Source organism: Pan paniscus, chromosome 20 (genome assembly GCF_029289425.2).
Source record: "Pan paniscus chromosome 20, NHGRI_mPanPan1-v2.0_pri, whole genome shotgun sequence".
NCBI classification, from domain to species: Eukaryota; Metazoa; Chordata; class Mammalia; order Primates; family Hominidae; genus Pan; species Pan paniscus.
In genome coordinates this window covers 45,786,779-45,809,143 of record NC_073269.2, presented here as the reverse complement: position 1 = coordinate 45,809,143, position 22,365 = coordinate 45,786,779, and the positions used below count along the sequence as shown (strand labels likewise).

Here is a 22,365-nt window from a genome sequence, read left to right as displayed (position 1 = left end):
GAAGACCAGACTGGACAACATACCAGGAACCCCTCTCTACAAAAAACTTGAAACTTAGCTAGGTATGCTGCTATGCACCCACAGTTCCAGCTACTCAGGAGGCTGAAGCAGGAGGATCACTTGAGCCCAGAAGACTGAGGCTGCCATGAGCTATGATCACACCACTGCACTCTAGACTGGGTGACAGAACAAGAGCAAGACTATGTCTCTTGAACAAAACGAAAAGCCTGGTGGCCTGGATGTGTGCCATGAACAAAAAAGAAACCTGTGATTGTGTAAGTCGGTAAGATTTGAGGGAAATTTGTTATTGCAGCAAAACCCAACTCTCTTAGTTGGCTCAGGCTGCTATTTAAAAAAATACTATAAACTGGCTTAAACATTTATTTCTCATAGGTCTGGAGATTGGAAGTCTGTGATCACGGTGCCAGAAGGTTGGGTTCTAGGGAGGGACCTCTTGCAAGTTGCAGACAACCAACTTCTTGCAGCCTCACATGGCAGGAAGAGAGCCAGCTAGCTCTCTGGCTTTTTTTTTTTTTTTTTTTTTTTTTTTGAGACGGAGTCTTGCTCTGTCACCCAGGCTGGAGTGCAATGGCACAATCTCAGCTCACCGCAACCCCCGCCTCTCAGGTTCAAGCAATTATCCCACCTCAGCCTCCTGAGTAGCTGGGATTACAGGCACTGCCATCATGCCCAGCTAATTTTTGTATTTTTGTAGAGATGGGGTTTCACCACATTGGCCAAGCTGGTCTTGAACTCCTGACCTCAGGTGGTCCGCCACTGTGAGCCACCGCGCCTGGCCCTTTTTTTTTTTTTTTTTTTTGAGACAGAGTCTTGCTCTGTCACCCATGCTGGAGTGCATTGGCACGATCTCGGCTAACTTCAACCTCTGCCTCCTGGGGTCAAGCGATTTTTGTGCCTCTACCACCCAAGTAACTGGGATTACAGGTGAGCGCCACTATGTCTGGCTAATTTTTGTATGTTTTTGTAGAGACGGGGTTGGTTTCACCATGTCGGTCAGGTTGGTCTCAAATTCCTGGCCTCAAGTGATCCACCCGCCTCAGCCTCCCAAAGTGTTGAGATTACAGGCATGAGCCACCGTGCCCAGCCTCTGGCTTCTTATATGGGTATTGATTTGGTGTGGATATTTTTCCCCTCCAAATCTCATGTTGAAATGACCGCCGCCAATGTTGGAGGTGGGCCTGGTGGGAGGTGTTTCGAAGCGAAACCCTCAAGAAGGTCTTGGTGCCCTCCCCGCAGTAATGAGTGAGTTCTCGCTCTGTGAGTTCCCTTGTTCCCTCGAGAGCTGGTTGTTTAAAAGAGCCTGAGACGGAGAATGGATGAATCCGGGAGGCGGAGCTTGCAGTGAGCCGAGATCATCGCGCCACTGCACTACAGCTTGGGTGACAGAGCAAGACTCTGTCTCAAAAAAAAAAGAGCCTGAGACTGGGCGTGGTAGCTCACTTCTGTAATCCCAGAACTTCGGAAAGCCAAGGCAGGCAGATTGCTTGAGGTCAGGAGTTCGAGACCAGCCTGGCCAAAGTGGTGAAACCCCGTCTCTACTAAAAACGCCAAAAAAAATTAGCTGGTATGGTGGCACACACCTGTAGTCCCAGCTACTTGGGGGGCCGAAACAGGGGAATTGCTTGAATCTGGGAGGTGGAGGTTGCAGTGAGCCGAGATTGTGCCACTGCACTCCAGCCTGAGCAACAGAGGGAGGCTCTGTATCAAATAAATAAATAAATAAAAGAGCCTGGCACCCCCCTCTCACTCCCTCCCTTGCCATGTGATGTGCTTGCTCCCCCTTCACCTTGTATCATGATTGGAAGCTTCCTGAGGCCTCAGCAGAAGCAGATGCCAGCACTGTGCTTCCTGTATAGCCTACAGAGCCATGAGCCAAAATAAACCTCTTTTCTTTATAAATTACAAAGCCTCAGAAGCCTCAGGTATTTCCTTTTTTTTTTTCTGAGATGGAGTCTTGCTCTGTCACCCAGGCTGGAGTGCAGTGGCATGATCTCGGCTCACTGCAACCTCCACCTCCTGGGTTCAAGCGATTCTCCTGTCTCAGCCTCCCAAGTAACTGGGACTACAGGTGCCTGCCACCATGCCCAGCTAGTTTTTGTATTTTTAGTAGACAGGGTTTCACCATATTGGTCAGGCTGGTCTCAAACTCCTGACCTCAGGTGATCCACACACCTTGGCCTCCAAAAGTGCTGGGATTACAGGCATGAGCCATTGTGACCAGCCCTTTTTATTTTATTTTTTTGAGACAGAGTCTCACTCTACCACCCAGGGTGGAGTGCAGTGGCACCACCACAGCTCACTGCAGCCTCAACCACCTAGGCTCAAGCAATCCTCCCAGCTCAGCCTCCCAAGTAGCTGGGACTACGGGTGAATGACACCACACTTGGCTGATTTTTTCAATTTTTTTTGTAGAGACAGGGTTTTGCCATGTTGCCCATGCTGGTCTCGAACTCCTGGGCTCAAGCGAGTCTCCTGCCTCAACTTCCCAAAATTCTGGAATTACAGGTGCGAGCCACCATGCCTGGCCTTAAGATGAATCTTCTAGGCCAGGCTCGGTGGCTCACGCCTGTAATCCCAGCACTTTGGGAGACCAAGGCAGGCGGATCACCTGAGGTCAGGAGTTCAAGACCAGGCTGACCAACATGGAGAAACCCCATCTCTACTAAAAATACAAAATTAGCCGCGTGTGGTGGCGCATGCCTGTAATCCCAGCTACTTGGGAGGCTGAGACAGGAGAATTGCTTGAACCCAGGAGGCGGAGGTTGCAGTGAGCCGAGATTGCATCACTGCACTCCAACCTGGGCAACAAGAGTGAAACTCTGTCTCAAAAAAAAAAAAAAAAAAAAAAAGGTGAATATTCTAGCCATCAAATTGTGAAGAAAGAGAAGGAAATTCATGCTAGTTTCACTGTCATACCTCAAACTGCCAAAGTTTCCAAGGCCACACGGTGTGATAAATGCTCAGTCAAGATGGGAAAGGCATTCAGTTTGTAGGTAGAAGACATAAACAGAAATGTGTTCAGATTGCATTCGGTACTATCAGCAGCTTCAGGCATCCACTGTGGGTCTTGGAACGTATGCTTCAAGGATAACAGAGGGCTACCATAATCTTTTTTTTTTTTTGAGATGAAGTCTCGCTCTTGTCCCCCAGGCTGTAATACAATGGTGCGATCTCGGCTCACTGCAACCTCCACCTCCCAGGTTCAAGCGATTCTCCTGCCTCAGCCTCCCGAGTAGCTGAGATTACAGGTGCGTACCACCATGCCCGGCTAATGTTTTGTATTTTAAGTAGAGACAGGGTTTCACCATGTTGGCCAGGCTGGTCTCGAACTCCTGACCTCAGGTGATACACCCACCTAGGCCTCCCAAAGTGCTGGGATTACAGGCGTGAGCCACCGCTCCCAGCCCACTGTAATCCTTATAATTACATAATTACTGTCACAGGTGCTTTTTTTTTTTTTTTTTTTTGCGACAGAGTCTCACTCTGTCACCCAGGCTGGAGTGCAATGGAGTGATCTCGGCTCACTGCAACCTCCGCCTCCCAGGTTCAATTGATTCTCCTGCCTCAGCCTCCCAAGTAGCCGGGATTACAGGTACCCACCACCATGCCTGGCTAATTTTTGTATTTTTAGTAGAGACAGGGTTTCACCATGTGGCCAGACTGGTCTCAAACTCCTGACTTCAGGTGGTCCACCCGCCTCAGCTTCCCAAAGTGCTGGGATTACAGGCATGAGCCACCGCACCCAGCCTGCTCTTTGGTTTTTGGTGTAAATTTGAATTACTGTCTGAGGTTACCTGCTTTCAGACTAAGGAGTTTCCTTATTTCTTGTAAGATGGTCTGTCAGTTTGCCTGCCTGACACAGTACTCATTTCTGGGAACAAACTGATCTGAGGGGAGCAGGGACACCCCATCACCTATATATTCCATGTGATCTGGGCAGGCTGACGTCACTCCCTACCACACAACAGGCAATGAGCAAGCCTGGCCAAATCAGAAGAAGCCATACTGCCTGGAGACTGGTTTAGGAGGGCCTACCAACGAGCCAGGGCCAATGAGAGATTGCCCACAGTGAAATCAATCAAGGGGTAAGAAGAGGCAACTGGAGAAAGACCAAAAGCCCCAGTCCATTGCTGCTGGAAACCACATCTACCCCTAGGATTTTTCCATTTTATGAGCTAATGCGTTTTTTGTTTTTGTTTTTTTTTGAGACAGAGTCTTGTTCTGTCTCCAAGGCTAGAATGCAATGGCACAATCTCAGCTCACTGCAACCTCCACTTCCCGAGTTCAAGCAGTTCTCAGCCTCCTGAGTAGCTGAGATTACAGGTGCCTGCCGCTGCACCCAGCTAATTTTTGTATTTTTTAGTAGAGATGAGGTTTTGCCATGCTGGCCAGGCTAGTCTCCAACTCCCGACCTCAGGTGATCCACCCACCTCAGCCTCCCAAAGTGCTGGGATTATAGGGGTGAGCCACCACGCCCGGCCACTAATACATTTTTTTTTTTAAAGAGACAGGATCTTGCTGTATTGCCCAGGCTTTAGTGCAGTGGTGTGATCATAGCTCACTGCAGCCTCAAAGTCCTGAGCTGAGGCGATCCTCCCGGCCTCAGCCTCACAAGTATGTAGAACTACAGGTGCGCCACCAGGCCTGGCTAATTTTGTTTTAATTTTTCGTATAGGGGTCTCGCTGTGTTGCCCAGCTGCTCTCCAACTCCCAGCCTCAAGCAATCCTCCTGCTTCAGCCACTGATCTCACTCAGTGGTTCAGTGGGATTACAGCCGTGAGCCACTGCACCCAGCCATAAATTCTTTTATATTTAAAGCAGTTTGAGTCGTTTCCGACCGCTACAACATAAAGAGTCCTGTCTACTACTCTCCTCAGGAGACAAATCTCTTCCCCTCAGCCCCAACATCAAATACAAAGCATTCAGCCTCGTTAGTCAAAACTGATCACAATAATAGCCTTTATAGGTGCTTCTAGAGAGATGGGGTGAGAAAAAATAGGATATAAATAACCATTATTTACAACTTGCAACAGTAAAGTTCTCCCAGACACCCCTTCAAGATTGAACTCCAAAGCCTCTGGGGGCAGAGACTGGGCACCACCGAGCAAATACAAAAATCCACGCTCTGACTCCAGGTGCGGATGGAGGAGACGCGTCAGGCCTAGAAACAAAATGAGTAGGAAGCATTAGAGAGGCTGCTCCTCTGCCTCCCCTGCCTCCCCGCTGAGTACAATCAGTGGAAAAGCTCTGGCGGAGTCGGCATCGTGACCTCCTCAAGCCCATAGCTTTTTCAAAGAGAAGATGGCAGGTGGCTCAAAACGACAAGAGGGATGCAAAATAGAATGAAAGTAAGTTAGAACTGAAAATGGGCTTAAAACCTTCCAGAGACTCTACCCAATTCATTTCACGGACAGAATCGAGGAAGGGTAGGGAAAAAGCAGGTGCTGCCTCTGCCCAGCGCGCCCAGTGTGTAGCGGGGGGAAAAGGGGCGTCGCTACCTCCCGAGCGTAGATGGAAGGAGCAGATATGACGTAAATCCCTCGAGGGTCTACATCTTCAGGGCGATTCCAATCTACGGACGAGCTGTGGGAGGAGAGAAAGAAGAAAAACTCAGACCCTTTAAATTCTCAGATCTTGTTTTCCCCTACCCATCACAAAGGGGAACCCAAAGCCAGCTACCGGGGTAAGAGAGACCGACCAGGGAAATGCATCAAGGAATCGGGCCAACTGCACCACGGAGATGGGTACAAGCAGCCAGCAGCGCAAGGCGTTCGTCTGTGGTGCAGCCCCTCACCTCGGGCCATCCCCGGCACCCTCCTGCGTCCTTAGGTTGTTGAGTGCATCCGGGAGTGCGTGGACTGACGGCTCCGGGGTCCCAGCCAGCAAGCGAGCCCCAGCATCCTGGGCGTGCCCACGGCGGCGCACGTGGACCAGCAAGAGCGCAGCGCCGGCCACGCCCGCGGCCACCAGCAGTCCCAGAGCCGGCGGCAAAAGGTAGCGCTGCGGGTCCCCGGGCCTCAGGCCCGGCGGGGCTGCGGGCAAGGCGCTTGCGCCGTCGGGGTGCACTGGGAACTCACACCGCGCTCCCATGTAGCCGGGAGCGCAAGCGCAGACGAGGCCGGAGAAGTGGGCGTAGCAGCGGCCGCCGTGAGCACAGGGGCGCGCGGCGCACGGGTCCGCGCGCTCGCGGCAGTCGCGGCCGCCGAAGCCCAGCGCGCAGGAGCAGCGGTGCGCGCCGCCGCCCTCCACACACGTGCCGCCGTTAGCGCAGGCGCGGCCCGCGCAGTCGTCCAGGTCGTGCTCGCAACGAGGACCGGCGAAGCCGGCGCGGCAGCGGCAGCGCAGGGCGTGGCCCAGGTCCAGGCAGAGTCCGCCTGTGGGGAAGGGAGCATCAGAGGGCGCAGTCCGGGAGCCGGGGACCCACCTGCGCGCGCTGTTTCCCAGCTCTATCATCGCTGCACGGGGTCCCCTTTTTCTAACTTAAGGGCCAGCGTCTTGGAGTGTGCCAGGAAAGCCAGCTCGCTTCTTTTCTTCCTAATGAAGTTTTGGAATAATTAATTCAGCTCCACCTCTTTGGCTCTCGGTGCCCTTGTCTCTTTTTCCCTCGGCTTCGATCATACTTCAATAGTAGACCGCTCCCAGAACTACGTGTTTGAACCCTCTGGCCTTCCTCTGCCTAGAATACCCCTCCTCTCTTCCCTTCCTCCTTTTCTCACATTTTTTCCCACCTTTTCTCTTCCCTAGCCCACCCCTCAGGTTTCTACTCCGATGCTCCTTCCTCCATCCCAGCCCTGATCACTGCCCTGTGCTCCTAGATCACAGCCCTGACCACCCACCCTGGGCTCTGTCTGAGGGTGTCTGTCTTCCCCTCTGGGCTGGTACCCCCAGGAGGGTGCGGCCCAGAGATGTCCTGGTCGGTGCTGAGTCCCTAGTACCACACACCCCAGAATGAACACTCAGTGTTTGGGAGAGAATTATTGTATTCACTCGCAAGAAGATACACAGCCAGCCCTTTACACTTATGATCTTTTTTTTTTTTTCGAAACGGAGTCTCGCTCTGTCGTCCAGGCTGGAGTGCAGTGGCGCGATCTCGGCTCACTGCAACCTCCGCCTCCCGAGTTCAAGCAATTCTCTGCTTCAGCCTACATTCATGATCTTATTTAATCTTTTTTTTTTTTTTTTTTTTTTTTTTTTTTTTTTTTTTTTGGGACAGAGTCTCACTCTGTCGCCCAGGCGGGAGGGCAGTGGCACGATCTCGGCTCACTGCAACCTCCGCCTCCCGGGTTCAAGTGATTCTTCCGCCTTAGCCTCCCGAGTAGCTGGGATTACAAGCACCTGCCATCACGCCCGGCTAATTTTTTGTATTTTTAGTAGAGACGGGGTTTCACCATGTGGCCCGGGCTGGTCTCCAACTCCCGAGCTCAGGTGATCGGCCCGCCTCGGCCTCCCAAAGTGCTGGAATTACAGGCGTGAGTCGCCGTGCCGGGCTGCATTTAATCTTTAAGCACCGATATCAGGTCTCTTTTCTCCTCAGAACCTTCCTGTGGCTCCATCTCACTCAGGGGAAAAGTGAACGTTCCCCTTCTTATGACCCAGGGGGTCCCACAAGATGTGCCTCAGTCACCTCCCTGACCTCATCTCAGTATAACCACACTGGCTTCCCTGCTTCTCCTCAGCACACCAGGCACCTCAGCTCTATCAGGCAGGGGCAGGGACTTTGTCTGTTTCATTCCCTGCTGTATCCTCAGTGCCTAGAATAGGGCCTGGCACACAGTAAATTCTCAGTAAATATTAATAGTTATGAGATAGGGAATGTCTCCTTGCCCATTTTACAGGCTTGGGGGTGGAAGGTCAGGTCCCCAGGCCCTAGGGTTAGAAGAATCTAAGCCAGGATTCCAACCCTGGACTGTCTGAGCCATGCAGGACCCCCACCCCCATCCCTCGCCGCTCAGGCCTCCAGGCCTCACCATTGCGGCATGGCTGCAGGCTGCACCGGTCCACCCTCTTCTCACAGTTGGAGCCTTGGAAACCGGGTGGGCAGTGGCAGATGTAGGCAGAATCAGGGTCTGCACCCCCGACACACAAGCCGCCGTTGAAGCAGGGTCCATCCGCACATGTCACCCCGCTCACCTCACACCGCAGCCCGTAGAACCCACGCGGGCAGGCGCATTCAAAGGACCCGGGTGTCTCCTGGGCAGGGACAAGAGTACTTGAGAAGGGTGTTTCCTTGGAGAAAAATCCCATCCCCCTCCTCAGTCCTAACCCTGGGGGCTGCTCCTTGTCCAGTCCCAAGTCCCACTATGCAGGGGCCACCCTGGGAGGTCCTCCAGACATCCCCTTGATCCACTCCACCTTTTTCTGTCTGCCCATGTGACCCCAGAGGGAGGAGGCTCTGGGGACCCAGAGTGACCCCATTCCCACCACTACACCTTTGCCTACCAAATGCTGCCTGCCTGGTCTGCCCTGCTCGCTTCTGTCTACACTGACGAGTCCTACTGGGAGGTCCTAGATCTCAGCCCACCTCCTCCAGGAAGCCTTCTCTGGATCTCTCCTTCCCAGGGCCTCTCCCTAAGTATTTGAACCCTGAGTGTGGCAGTATCCAGGTGGCCCACACTGGACCCTACTCTATCCCAGCACTCCATGCCAGGCTCACTCACTGCCACCTCTGCACCCTTGCTCCCTGCAGGCCACTCACCTGGCCACCCTCTCTAATCACGTCCCAGAAGCCCCAGCCCCGGGCCACCTCCAGGAAGCCTTCTCTGATGTCTCCACCCCCTGTGCCCGCAGATCCCAAATCTCCAACCTATTTGGCCCCACCACCCACTACCTTGGGCCCTAAATCGTTCTCAGTCCTGCAGTAGGGGCAGCTGTGGCCCCACACGGCTCCTCATCATTTCCACTCCCGCATCTTTCGGGGACACCCACTGAGCCTGCTCTCCCCAGTCCCATCCCCATCACCTAATCCTACTTCAAGGCCCCAGATGCAGGCTGGATGCCTCCAGGAAGACCTCCCTGATAGTTATTCCCAGATCTCCTCCCCAGGCTGGTGTCTCATGGAGCCCCAGGGAGAGGGCTGTGGCTCCCAGGGTAAAGTACTAAGCAGGACAAGGTGGGAAGGGTGACACTGACACTACAGCTGCCTCCATTGGCACACGGGTTCCCATCACAGGGCCCAGGCCCAGGGACAAGGCATCCGGTGGTAGCAGAGGACGGGCCCCTGGGGCTGAGGCAGCTGCTGGTGGAGACAGGGACCGTGCAGAGGGGTCCAGTCCAGCCCTCTAGGCATCGGCATTCACCGGGCTGTTCACAGAAGCCATGCTCAGGGCTGCAGCCTGCTCGGCACACCGCTATGGGGGACAGAGAGGCAGAGAGAAAGGGAACACCAACGTCGGGGAGGGCCAGGGACAAGATGGAAAGCAGGGAGGTTTCTGAGCACGTTCCCTGAGCCACCTTGCTTCATCTTTGTGACAGATAATCATTGGGACTAGATGGTACTGTGACACCCCCCCCAGTTTACAGATAGGGAAACTGAGGCCCACAGAGACGAGGTGACCAGCCCACCTAGGAAGTGGAGGAGTGACGATGTGAACCCAGGCCATCGGGCTGGAGTCTGTGCTCTTGGAAAGAGGATGGGACGGGGGCACCCAGGTGAGATCGTGAGGATAGGAGACAGTGAGGGGATTTGGGATTGGTGGGGGGACCCCTGGCCTTTCAGGGAAGATGGGAGTGTATTGAATTAGGGTGGCTCTGAGAAGATCTGGATTAGCCTGGGAGTCCTAGGGGCCTTGGTGGGGCTCTGAAATTTGGGGAGAAGTCTGAAGAATTCCAAGCTTTAAGAAGCCATGGGTTCTGGCCTGCAACCCTAGGGAGGGAGGATGGAGGGCCCCTTGGCCAGAGTGGACTGGGAGGAGATTCCAAAGCTTCCGAGTGGGAGTCGGGAAGGCCGCAGAATTAGAAGAGCTTTGGAGTCCCAGCATCAGGACAGGGTGTGAATGTGGGTTAGGGAAGGAACTGGAGGGTGCCAGCATAGAAAATGGACGTGGGCTTCCGATTTGGGGCAACAAGAGGGCTGGGAGAGGGAAGGGGGCTCGAGTAGCAAGGCAGGGCTGGAGAGAGGTCCAGGGTCCTCAGTTTCTCCGAAGGTGGCAGCTGGATGGTGGGCGGGGTTTGGGATACATCCGCAGCAGTCAGCGCGTTCCCCAGCTCCCTGAAGAGGGGTGCCTGGGGTACATGGTGGGGGACTCTAGAGTACCCTGAAGAGGGTGAGTGGGTTGTGAGAGGGGACTGGGGGCCGCGAGTGACGCTCAGGAGGGGCCGGGGTCCCCGGCTGGGACGAGGTGGGGTCGAACGCAGGACTCACGCGGCGCCTCACATTCGTCCTCGAGCGGTGCGCAGGGGCGCAGTCCCGGACCGCACCGCGAGGGGGCGCTGCGCGGACGGCAGAGGCGCGTGCACGCGGTCCCGACGGCAGGCGGCTCGCAGCGCGCGCGGTACGAGAAGCGCAGCTCCCAGGCGCCTGCGCGCTGAATGTCCCGGGCCCACGTGCCCCCGGCTGCCAAGCGCCGCCGGCCAGCCACGCGCGCCAGCAGGCTCCAGGCGGGCCCTGCGAGGACAGGCAAAGGAGGGGTGCTGGGGTGGGCCCGGCCGAACATGGATGCATACGGAGCTCCCCGGCCGCATTCTCCCCGCCCCTCCCAGCGAGGCCAAAACACCCTCATGGAGCCCTGGGGTCCTTGGACCTCGCGAGTAGAATGGCAGTCACCCTCTACTTTAGCAAGGCTGCGAACTCCCCAATGCACCCTGGGACCTGCAATGTCGTGGTCCTTTCTAGTACTCTAGGTAACAGTTCTCTCGGCCAGGCATGGTGGCTCAAGCCTGAAATCCCAGCACTTTGGGAGGCCGAGACGGGTGGACCACCTAAGGTCAAGACCAGCCTGATCAACATGGTGAAACCGTCTCTACTAAAAATAAAAAATTCTTAAAAAAAATTAGCCAGGCGTGGTGGCACGCACCTGTAATCCCAGCTACTCGGGAGGCTGAGGCAGGAGAATCACTTGCACCCAGAAGTGGAGGTTGCAGTGAGCCGAGATCGGCCATCGCACTCCAGCCTGGGTGACAGAGCAAGACTCCCTCTCAAAAAAATAAAAATAAAAAATAAACAGTTATCTCATAGAAACCGTAATACTCCTGTATTTTGACCCAGATCTTTGTTTTTTTTGTTTGTTTTTTGCGACGGAGTCTCACTCTGTCGCCCAGGCTGGAGTGCAATGGTGTGATCTCGGCTCACTGCCAGCTCTCCCTCCCGGGTTCACACCATTCTCCTGCCTCAGCCTCCCGAGTAGCTGGGACTACAGGCGCCCGCCACCACGCCCGGCTAATTTTTTTGTATTTTTAGTAGAGACGGGGTTTCACCATGTTAGCCAGGATGGTCTCAATCTCCTGACCTCGTGATCCACCCGCCTCGGCCTCCCAAAGTGCTGGGATTACAGGCGTGAGCCACCACGCCGGGCCTTGACCCAGATCTTTGTAAATTGAAGTAATGATGAGACCTCTAACACCCTGTGACATTTGGTACCTCCATATGGCCAAAGAACAATAACATGTCTGAAGTGAGGTCATAACACCCCTAAATTGTGCCTCTGGATCTTCCTATATCAAAATAGTCGCAGAGACCCCAGTTACTAGACCATAAGTTACCACATTACCTGAGACCTTGGGATACTGGGAGAGTGACACTTTCTTGAAGGCAAAGGTGTCACCCCCCAAGATTGTGACACAGCTTTCTACATCAGAACGGTGAAGAAGTGGCTCACTCCTATAATCCCAACATTTTGGGAAGCCAAAGCCAGTGGACTGCTTGAGCCTAGGAGTTTGAGACCAGCCTGGGCAACATAGCGAGATCCCATCTCCATAAAAAATAAAATAAAAACAAGAAAAAAAAATGGTGACAAAACCCCCGCTGTGGGCCTTACATAGCAACAGAGTCTCCCAAGTTGAGGATAAGAATGCCCTGTATCCCTCCCAGGAACCTCTGCTCAATATTCTCCTTGGTGAAGCTCCAACATCCCACAGGGCTCCCTGGGACCACCACATGGACAAGGTGACAGAGCTTCACATAGGGGCCGAGCGTGGTGGCTCACGCCTGTAATCTCAACACTCTGGGAGGCCAAGGTGGGCGAATCACGAGGTCAGGAGTTCAAGACCAGCCTGGACAACATGGTGAAATCCTGTCTCTACTAAAAATACAAAAAAAAGTAGCCAGGCGTGGTGGTGGGCGCCTGTAATCCCAGCTACTTGCGAGGCTGAGGCAGAAGAACTGCTTGAACCCAGAAGGCAGAGGTTGCAGTGAGCTGAGATCATGCCATTGCACTCCAGCCTGGACGACAGAGCAAGACTCTGTCTTGGAAAAAAAAAAAAAAAAAAAACTTCACATAGAAGAACCAGAAGTAACTCATATCGCACCCTGAGCTCTCAACATCAGATGATAAAGTAGGGCTGTGAAATGCTACACTCTGCTCTGGAGGCTTTGATAGTAAGAGAGCTTCCCCTACTTCGTCTGGTACCAGAACCACAGACTGCTACATCCAGTACCGGGGACATTTCTGTGCCTGAGATGCCAAGAGCCCTGGAGCTGTCAACACTCAGCACCACATCCCAGGAGCTGTGATGACATCATAAGACCTACAGATAACAGCACCAACCCCGTGTCTCACGTGGGCCCCAGCTCCCCACCAGTCCCAAGACTGAAGACACTCACCTCCAATCTGGTCTCCTAACTCCTCTCTCCAGGTTTCGATGATGAAAGAGAAGGTGCCCTGGTTGGGTGAAGGAAGGGGGAGATGAAAGATGAAAGGCAGTGGTTAGGGTAAGTGCTCAATGAAGGCCAGAGTTCAGGAATGGAGGGTGATGGCCATTGCTGGGGACTGAGCAAGCAAGGGACAATTCCCAGAGGGACCAGACCAGCCCAGGGAAGGAATGACATCTGTGGCTTTTTTTTGAAGGGGGGAGACAGGATCTCACTTTCTCAACCAGGCTGGAGTGCACTGGCGCGATCTTGCCTCACTGCAACAACCTCCGAGGCTCAAGCAATCCTCCCACCTCAGCCTCCCCAGTAGCTGGGACTACACGCGCATGTCACCATGCCCTGCTATGTTTTTTTTTTTTTTTTTTTTTTTAGAAACGAGGTCTCACTATGTTACTGAGACTGGTCTCAAACTGCCGGGCTCAAGAGATCCTCCTGCCTAGGCCTCCCAAAGTGCTGGAATTACAGCGTGAGCCACTGGACGTGGCTTGCTTTTATTGAGCACTTACTACGTGGTAAGCACTTTATTCAAGAGATGTGGTTGAATCGCTCAAAAGGGACCCTTGTGGGGCACCAGGATGATCCCATTTTTAAGCTTAGGAAACTGAGGCTGGAAACCAGGCAGTCACTTGTCCAAAAGGACAAGGGTCAAGAATTGCAATACAGGTCTGTTCATCTTTGTGCCTTTGGGTTGTGGGGGTGGGAGATAGGATTTTGAAGGTGAAAGAGTAATTAATACAGGACCCAACTGAAAGAACTGAGGACAGAAAAAAAAAAAGAGAGAAGATATTAGTGGTCCCCAAGACAAGGTGTGAGAGGTTTGGGGATAAAGATGAGGACCACAGTTTTTACGGATCCCCAAGGAGCAGAGGTAGGGTTCCTTGAGTTTAGGATTTCAGAGCTTGGGTTTGAGATTCTGGGAATTTGGGGTCCCAGCATCCAGGGTTGGGGAATCAGAACATTTAGAATCCCCAGTGTGTAGAGTTTAGAGGTCTGGGAATGTGGGGTTCCAGATGGTAGAGTTACTGGTCTGGGAATTTCGTCCACCCCCCCTGGGAGGCAGGATTAGGGTCCTTGGAAGCTGGAGGGGAGAGGAGGTGGAGGTTTTGCTGGCAGGGTTAGGCCTCCAGCACCGGGAGTCCCCCGGGGGCAGCACTTACAGGCCAGGCGTCCCGGAAGGGCACCTGCAAGAGGCCGTCGGGCAGTGGGAGATCAGGCGCGGGCGCTCCGGGCTGCTCGGTGTAGACCGGTCCGCGCGCACTCAGCGCCGCGCCCAGGGCGCACGGGGACTCGGCGGCCTCCTCCGAGAGCCCAGGCTTCAGGCAGACTCTGAAGAAGAGGCGGCAGGGGACCCGGGCGCTGCAGGGGGACCGCGGGGCCCCAGGGCCTGGGCCCGGCCCGAAAGAGTGGATCTGCAGCTCGAAGACGCCAGCGGGCCGTGTCTGGGACGGAGACGGGCGCCGGGTGAGGCGGCCGGGAGGACCCAGGCTTCCCGTCCGCCCCGCGCTCCTTCCCCAGGACCTTCAGGTCGCACTCACCCCTCCCCTCCGCATTCATCCCTTTCCACGCCACCTCCCACCTGGCTCTGACCTGGGGGAGGAAAATGAGCGCTAGGATCACAGTCTGGGAGAGAAGCCGGGACATCCGTGGGGAGACCATGGCCTTCTGGTGGGGGGTTCTCGGGAGTCGCAGCTGCTGGCTTCCAAGCCTTATATCTGAGAGAATGGCCCCGCCCCTTCAGGCAGCTACCCGGCCCCAAGGGACCAAGGGCGGGGGGGGGGGGGGTGGCGGTCACAGGGGAAGGGGAGCGTGCAGGAGCAACAGCGAGATTCCGTCTGTGGTCGTGGGCACGAGCGAGGTCATGCGTGGGTGATCCCGCGACTTTTTGTGTGGCTGGGGTGGGGTGGGGTTAGGGGGCTAAGCCTGTGTGTGAGGTTGTACATGATTTTAAGATTTTGTGTGTGTGGTATGAACCAGAGCTACCGGAGGGTGCACATGACTTTGTCATTGTGAGTCCACGTGGGACTGTGCGGCTCAGCATACTCCTGGAGTTGTGTGTGGTTGACACATTTATGAGGTTGTAAACAATTCTGATTCTGCACGCACACCCGAGTGGGACACTAGAAGTGTACACGACTTCGTGATTGTGTGACGCTTTGAGATTGTGTGGCTGTGTGGCTGCTTCTCTGTGCGTGTGTGTTTATGGGAGATCCTGTATAGGCGTATAAACCTGCGACTTTGTGCTCTGTGCGGGTGTGGTAGAGGCTGTGCAAGGTGGTGAATGGCTGAGGGCGCCTGTGTGTGAATGAGACTGGGTTTGAGAGGTCCACGGATGCAGCCGCGTGTGAATACGATGAAGATCCGGAGTTCTTTGTAGACCCCTGTGTGCGCTGGTTTGTGTGAATGAGACTGGGTTTGGGAGATCCACGGGTGTAGCTGTGTGTGGATACGATGAAGATCCAGGGCTCTTTGTGGACCCCTGTGTGCAGGCGTGTGTGTGTTCTCCCTCCCCAAGACAAAGCCACCCTCCCAAACCCCGCATCGCGGACGCACCAGACGCCAGGGCGAGGAGCTCGGCCTCAAGAGGGGGCTCCCAGCTGTATGTAAATGCCGCCATCTGCCGGGCGGCCGAGCCCCTCCCCCTTCGGGCCGCAGCTGGGCTGCCCGTTTGGCCTCCGGAAGGTGTGAGGAGCAAATGGGCAGGAAATTCCGTCTTCACATACAGGGACCCGCTCCCCCACCCCAGAAGAACTGGGCGGGGGACATCCCGGGCCCTTCAGAAACCCTTTAGTATTCCAGGACCTCAGCAGGAAAAGCCAATTAGGAGCAGATGTCCCAGCCCCTCTGGTCATAATTGCTCCCTGCCAGGCATGGGGCAAAACCCTTGAGCTGGGGTAACTTCTTTGTTTTTCCCCCCAAAGTAAAAAACTTTAGTGCTTAGAGGCTAATAATTATAGGGGAAAATACAGGTTCAATTTATATGTCTTTTTCCAGAGAAGTAAGATACAGTAACCAACGAAGCCTAGCCCAGCAGAGCCAGGCATACAGTAGGCGCTCTGTTTTTTGTTGTTGCTGTTGTTGTTTTTTTCAGAAGAAGAAGTTTTGCTCTTGTTGCCCAGGCTGGAGTGCAATGATGCGATCTTGGCTCACTGCAACCTCCATCTCCCGGGTTCAAGCGATTCTGCTGCCTCAGCCTCCAGAGTAGCTGGGATTACAGGCACCCGCCACCACACTCGGCTAATTTTTTATATTTTTAGTAGAGACGGGGTTTCACCATGTTGGCCAGGCTGGTCTCGAACTCCTGACCTTCAGGTGGTCCACCCACCTCGGCTTCCCAAATTGCTGGGATTACAAGCATGAGCCACTAATCCCTGCCCAGTTAATTTTTTAATGAATGAAAGAAGACCAGGCTGGGCACAGCGGCTCACGCCTATAATCCCAGTACTTTCCGAGGCTGAGGCAGGGGACTGCTTGAGGCCAGGAATTTGAGACCAGCCTGGGCAACACAGCAAGACACACTTTTCTACAAAAAAAAGAAAAGGAGGAGGAGGAGGAGAAAAAAACAGCCTAAAGATTCTTCTCTTAATTCTGACAACAGTGGTGTTTGAGCAAGGCAGCGCCATGGGTCAGATTGGGCAGAACATCCCAGGCTCCTTTTCCCTGTATTTGTCTTTTCCACTCCCTTATTTTTTTTTAATTTATTATTATTGTTTGAGATGGAGTTTTATTCTTTGCCCAAGCTGGAGTGCAGCGGCTCCATCTCCACTCACTGCAACCTCCACCTTCCAGTTTCAAGCGATTCTCCTGCCTCAGCCTCCCGAGTAGCTGGGATTACAGGTGCGCACCACCACGCCTCGCTAATTTTTGTATTTTTAGTAGAGACAGCGTTTCACCATCTTGGCCAGGCTGGTCTTCAACTCCTGACCTCGTGATCCGCCCACCTCGGCCTCCCAAAGTGCTGGGATTACAGGCGTGACCCAACGTGCCCGGCTCCACTCCCTTCTTTAATTCCTTTTTCACCATTCAGACTTCACCTCCTCCAGGCAGCACTACCTAACACTCCCCAGAAGCATCAAGCACCTCCTCTGAGCTCCCACATCCCCCTATGATTCTTTTATTCTGCCCGACCCCTCTGTCTGTGCCTCCCTCAGCCTTGACCATTCTGGCCTATGAGGTCTTTATTTTTTTGAGATGGGGTCTCTGTTGCCCAGGCTGCGGTGCAGTGGCATTATCCTAGCTTACTGCAGCCTCAACTTCCTGGGCTTAAATGATCCTCCCACCTCAGCCTCCCAAGTAGCTAGGATTACAAGCATGAGCCACCACACCTGGCTATTATTTTTGGTAGAGATGGGGTCTCCCTATGTTGCCCAGGCTGAACTCCTGGGCAAAAGCGATCCTCCCACCTCGGCCTTCCAAAGTGCTGAGATTACAGGCATGAGCCTCCATGCCTGGCCCTGTGGGGTTTATCTAAGCACAAATCAGACCATTTCCTTCACCTGCATTAGACTTTTCTGTAGCTCCCCAGTGCCTTCTAAATATGTAAGCTTCTGAGGCTGACATTTGAGACCCTCCTTCCACATCCCCCCGAGGTCAGACAGGTTATGTGGCCCCAAGGAGTAAAGCCAGACCTTGTAAACCAAAGTCACCTGGAGGCAAATTAGGTCTAATATTGGGTTAGGTGAGGGAATAGGCTTCCCATCACAGAATATATTTTAACAGAATTTGGGCAACCAGCTATGGAAGGAAGCAAATTCCTGCCCTGGATGATCATTGGGGGGAACGGATTCCAGGTCTGAGATATCTCAGAATGTTTGTTTTTGTTTTGTTTTGTTTTGTTTGGGGTTTTTTTGTTTTTGTTTTGTTTTTTTGAGACGGAGTCTCGCTCTGTCACCCAGGCTGCAGTGCAGTGGCTCAATCTCGGCTCACTGCAATCTCCGCCTCCCGGGTTCAAGCCATTCTCCTGCCTCAGCCTCCCATTTAGCTAGGATTATGGGCGCCCACCACCACGCCTGGCCTGTTTTTTTGTTTTTGTTTTTTTCCTAGAGTCTCACTATGTTACCTAGGTTGGTCTTGAACTCCTGGCCTTGAGTGATGCTCCTGTCTCAGCCTCCTAAAGTGCTGCAATTACAGGCGTGAGCCACTGAGCCTGGCTCTAAAATTTTAAAGATCATAAAAATTGCCAGCCTTTGTGAAGGTTTGTGGCAGGCACGATGGCATTTCTTGTGGATTTTCTTGTGGTGTGTGTGCGTGTGTCGTGTCGTGTACTTTAAGGGATTTCTGAGCATCTTTCTGGCTATTCACAACTTTTCTTTATATGTTGACCGTAGTCACCATAGAAGGCCATGCTGGCCAGGCGCAGTGGCTCACACCTGTAATCCCAGTACTTTGGGAGGCTGAGGCAGGCAGATCATTTGAGGTCAGGAGTTCGAGACCAGCCTGGCCAACATGATGAAACCCCATCTCTACTAAAAATACAAAACTTAGTCGGGCATAGTGGTGGACGCCTGTAGTCCCAGCTACTGGGGAGGCTGAGGCAGGAGAATCGCTTGAATCTTGGAGGTGGAGGTTGCAGTAAGCCAAGATCACACCACTGTACTCCAGCCTGGACAACAGAGCAAGACTGTCTCAAAAAAAAAAAAAAAAAAATAGGCCATGCTAAGGTCACATTTAAGCAAAGGCCTAAAGGAGTAAGTTGTGTAGTCTCTAGGGAAAAACACTTCTGGCAGAGCGAACAGCAACTGCGGAGGCCTTGCGGTAAGCATGAGGCCCTGAGTGTGCCTCAGGCACACTCAGCTATCCCAGGGCTTCCCTCCTCACTTCATCCCATCTCTGCTCAGATGCGCCTTCCCAAGAGGCCTCCCGACCATCCCATCAGGTCTAAACCAGTCCTCTGAGTCCCCAGATCACTGCTGCTCCTTGCTATACTTTTTCTTTATGCATTTATTACCCTAGGAAGTTATCTGATCATTGTTTGTCTCCTCCATGAGAACACTGAACATCAGCTCATGACAGCAGAGCTTTGGTTTTTTTGAGACAGAGTCTCACTCTGTCACCTGGGCTGGAGTGCAGTGTTGCGATCTCGGCTCACTGCAACCTCCGCCTCCTGGGTTCAAGCGATTCTCCTGCCTCAGCCTCCGAGTGGCTGGGATTACAGGTGCCCACCACTACGCCCAGCCACTCTTTGGTATTTTTAGTAGAGGCGGGGTTTCACCAAGTTGGCCAGGCTGGTCTTGAACTCCTGACCTCGTGATTCGCCCACCTTGGCCTCCCAAAGTGCTGGGATGACAGCTGTGAGCCACCGTGCCCGGCCTGAAACCTCATCTCTCTTAAAAAAAAAAAAAAAAAATGCAAAAAATTAGCTCGGCATGTTGGCATGTGCCTGTAGTCTCAGTTACTTGGGAGGCTGAGGTGGGAGGATCACGAGGGCCTAGGAGGTCGAGGCTGCAGTGAGTGGTGACAGCGCCACTGCACTCCAGTGTGAGCAAGAGTGAGACACTGTCTCAAAACAAAACAAAAAGCCAGGCGCGGTGGCTCACGCCTGTAATCCCAGCACTTTGGGAGGCCGAGGCAGGTGGATCATGAGGTCAGAAGTTCAAGACCAGCCTGACCAACGGGGTGAAACCCCGTCTCTACTAAAAATACAAAAATTAGGCCGGGCACAGTGGCTCACACCTGTAATCCCCATACTTTGGAAGTCTGAGGCAGGCAGATCGCCTCAGGTCAGGAGTTCGAGACCAGCCTGGCCAACATGGTGAAACCGTCTCTACTAAAAATACAAAAATTAACTGGGTGTGGTGGCTTTCATGCGCATCCGTGTGAAGAGACCACCAAACAGGCTTTGTGTGAGCAATAAAGCTGTTTATTTCACCTGGGTGCAGGTGGGCTGAGTCCGAAAAGAGTCAGCGAAGGGAGATAGGGGTGGGGCCGTTTTATAGTATTTGGGAAGGTAATGGAAAATTACAGTCAAAGGGGGTTGTTCTCTGGCGGGCAGGAGTGGGGGGTCGCAAGGTGCTCAGTGGGGGTGCTTCTGAGCCAGGAGAAGGAAATTCGCAGGGTTAATCACTCAGTTAAGGTGGGGCAGGAACAAATCACAATGGTGGAATGTCATCAGTTAAGGCGGGGCAGGGCCTTTTCACTTCTTTTGTGATTCTTCAGTTACTTCAGGCCATCTGGGTGTATATGTGCAAGTCACAGGGGATGCAATGGCTTGGCTTGGGCTCAGAGGCCTGACAGTGGCACATGCCTGTAATCCCAGCTACTTGGGAGCCTGAGGCAGGAGAATCACTTGAACCCAGGAGGTGCAGGGTGCAGTGAGCCGAGATCGCCCCACTGCACTCCAGCCTGGGCAACAGAGACTCCATCTCAAAAAAACAAAAAAAAAAAGCACAGGTCCCCTCCCTCAGTCCTGCAGACTTCCTCAAGCTGGGAAGGACCAAGGATTTTGGGAAATAACTCCACTGGCTTACAGACAGTGCACCCCAGGACAAAGAGTCATGGTGTAAATTTTAATTCTTCTTTGTAGAGGCTTCAAAAAAAAAAAAAATCTAGAGTGCAGAGGTTCAGTCTGGTCCACACAGTTCTGAATGCCTTTTAATTATCATCACACACACCAGGGAAGATCATCTTAGAATATTTAATCAGTTAGCTCTAGATGAAAGGCTGGAGTAGGAGACTGGGACAGTGGGGGGCAATGTGGGGATGGAGGCAGGGCGAGGGAGATAAAGTCAAACTGGTTTTTTGTTTTGTTTTGTTTTGTTTTTTTGAGACAGAGTCTTACTCTGTCACCCAGGCTGGAGTGCAATGGTGTGATCTCGGCTCACTGCAACCTGTGCCTCCCGGGTTTAATCGATTCTCCTGCCTCAGCCTCCCAAGTAGCTGGGATTACAGGCACCCACCACCATGCCCAGCTAATTTATTTGTATTTTTTTAGTAGAGACAGGGTTTCACCATGTTGGCCAGGCTGGTCTCGAACTCCTGACCTCAGGTGATCCACCCGCCTCGGTCTCCCAAAGTGCTGGGATTATAGGGGTGAGCCACCGTGCCCAGCTAAGATATTTCAATCTGTGAATAACCCATATGGCCTGGTAACAGCAAGCACCTGGGAATATATACATATAACCCGCATACGGACTGTCCCGTTCACTCCTCACAACCACTCTGCTAACATACTACCATCACCCCATTTTAGAGATGAGGAAACTGAGGCAGAGGTGCCTTGCCTAATGTTTACATAGTTCCATTTGAGTGCCTACATGGGAGTGCTTCATTTGGTCCCCAAAGCTAGCCTGAGACAAGAACTTTTTTTTCCCCCCCGCAAGAGACAGGATCTTCCCATGTTGCCCAGGCTGCTCTCCAACTCCTGGCCTCAGGCGATCCTCCCACCTTGGCCTCCTGAAGTGTTGGGATGACAGGCATGAGCCACTGTGCCTGCCCAGTTATTATTTTATAAATGTAGAAACCGAGGCACTGAGAGGTAAAGTAACTTGCACAGGATCACAAGCCAGCCGAGAAGTGGTAGAGCTTGGATTTGAACTTACACAATCTGGGACTCATACTCTCAATACACAGTGGCACTGTCAATACAGGAGACACATGTGGCTATTTAATTAAAAGTAGCTGGGCAGAGTGGCTCACTCCTGTAATCTCAGCATTTGGGGAGGCCAAGGCAGGAAGATTGTTTGAGCCCAGAAGTTCAACACTGCAGTGAGCTATAGTTACACCACTGTGCTCCAGCCTGGGCGACAGAGCGAGACCCTGACTCCAAAAAAAAATCTTAAGTTTTTTGGTTTTTTTTTTTTTTGAGACAGGGTCTCGCTCTGTCGCCCAGGCTAGAATTTAGTGGCACGATCACAGCTCATCACAGCCACGCATGACCTCCTTGGCTCAAGGGATTCCTCCCACCTCAGCCTCTCACGTAGCTGGGACTACAGGTACGCATAACCTCGCTGGGCTCATTACTTTGTTTTTTTTTTTAGAGGCAGGATTTCACCATGTTGCCCAGGGTGGTCTCGTACTCCTGGATTCAAGCAATCCTCCTGCTTCGGCCTCCCAAAGTGTCAGGATTACAGGCGTGAGCCACTGTGCCCAGTCTAAAACAAAATTAAAAATTCAGTTTCTCAGTCACACTAGCCACATTTCAAGTGCTCAGAAACTTTATGTGGGGCCAGGCATGGTGGCTCATGCCTGTAATCCCAGCACTTCGGGAGGCCGAGGCGGGCGGATCACGAGGTCAGGAGTTCGAGACCAGCCTAACCAACATGGTGAAACCCTGTCTCTACTAAAAAAATACAAAAATTAGCCGGGCGTGGTGGTGTGCGCCTGTAATCTCAGCTACTTGGGAGGTTGAGGCGGGAGCATTGCTTGAACCCAGGAGGCGGAGGTTGTGGTGAGCCGACGTCGTGCCATTGCACTCCAGCCTGGGCAATAAGAGCGAAACTCCGTCTCAAAAAAAAAAAACAAAAGCTTTATGTGGCCACTGGCTACTGTACTGGACAGTACAGACCTAGAACATGAACCAAACATCACAGAAAGTTCCAGTGGAG

General features: G+C 53.1%; 1 protein-coding gene across 3 annotated transcripts; it reads right to left on the bottom strand.

Moving 5' to 3' along the window:
* Positions 1–4,952: 4,952 nt before the first annotated feature.
* DLL3 (delta like canonical Notch ligand 3) lies at positions 4,953–14,567 on the bottom strand. 3 transcript variants are annotated; one of them, XR_004667866.2, is made up of 9 exons: positions 14,414–14,567; positions 13,984–14,265; positions 12,779–12,836; positions 10,382–10,624; positions 9,151–9,368; positions 7,989–8,211; positions 5,720–6,395; positions 5,520–5,604; positions 4,953–5,182 (listed from the first exon to the last, which is right to left on the bottom strand). XR_004667866.2 is itself a non-coding variant. In XM_034945345.2 (9 exons), the coding sequence occupies exons 1-9, from the start codon at positions 14,480–14,482 to the stop codon at positions 5,177–5,179; spliced, it is 1,764 nt and encodes a 587-aa protein (XP_034801236.1). In that variant the 5' UTR covers positions 14,483–14,566; the 3' UTR covers positions 4,953–5,176. The 3 variants fall into 3 exon arrangements, 2 of the variants coding, with proteins under 2 accessions (XP_034801236.1, XP_034801235.1); XM_034945345.2 differs by having other exon boundaries at positions 5,816–6,395; positions 14,414–14,566; XM_034945344.3 differs by lacking the exon at positions 4,953–5,182 and having other exon boundaries at positions 5,194–5,604; positions 5,816–6,395.
* Positions 14,568–22,365: the final 7,798 nt, after the last annotated feature.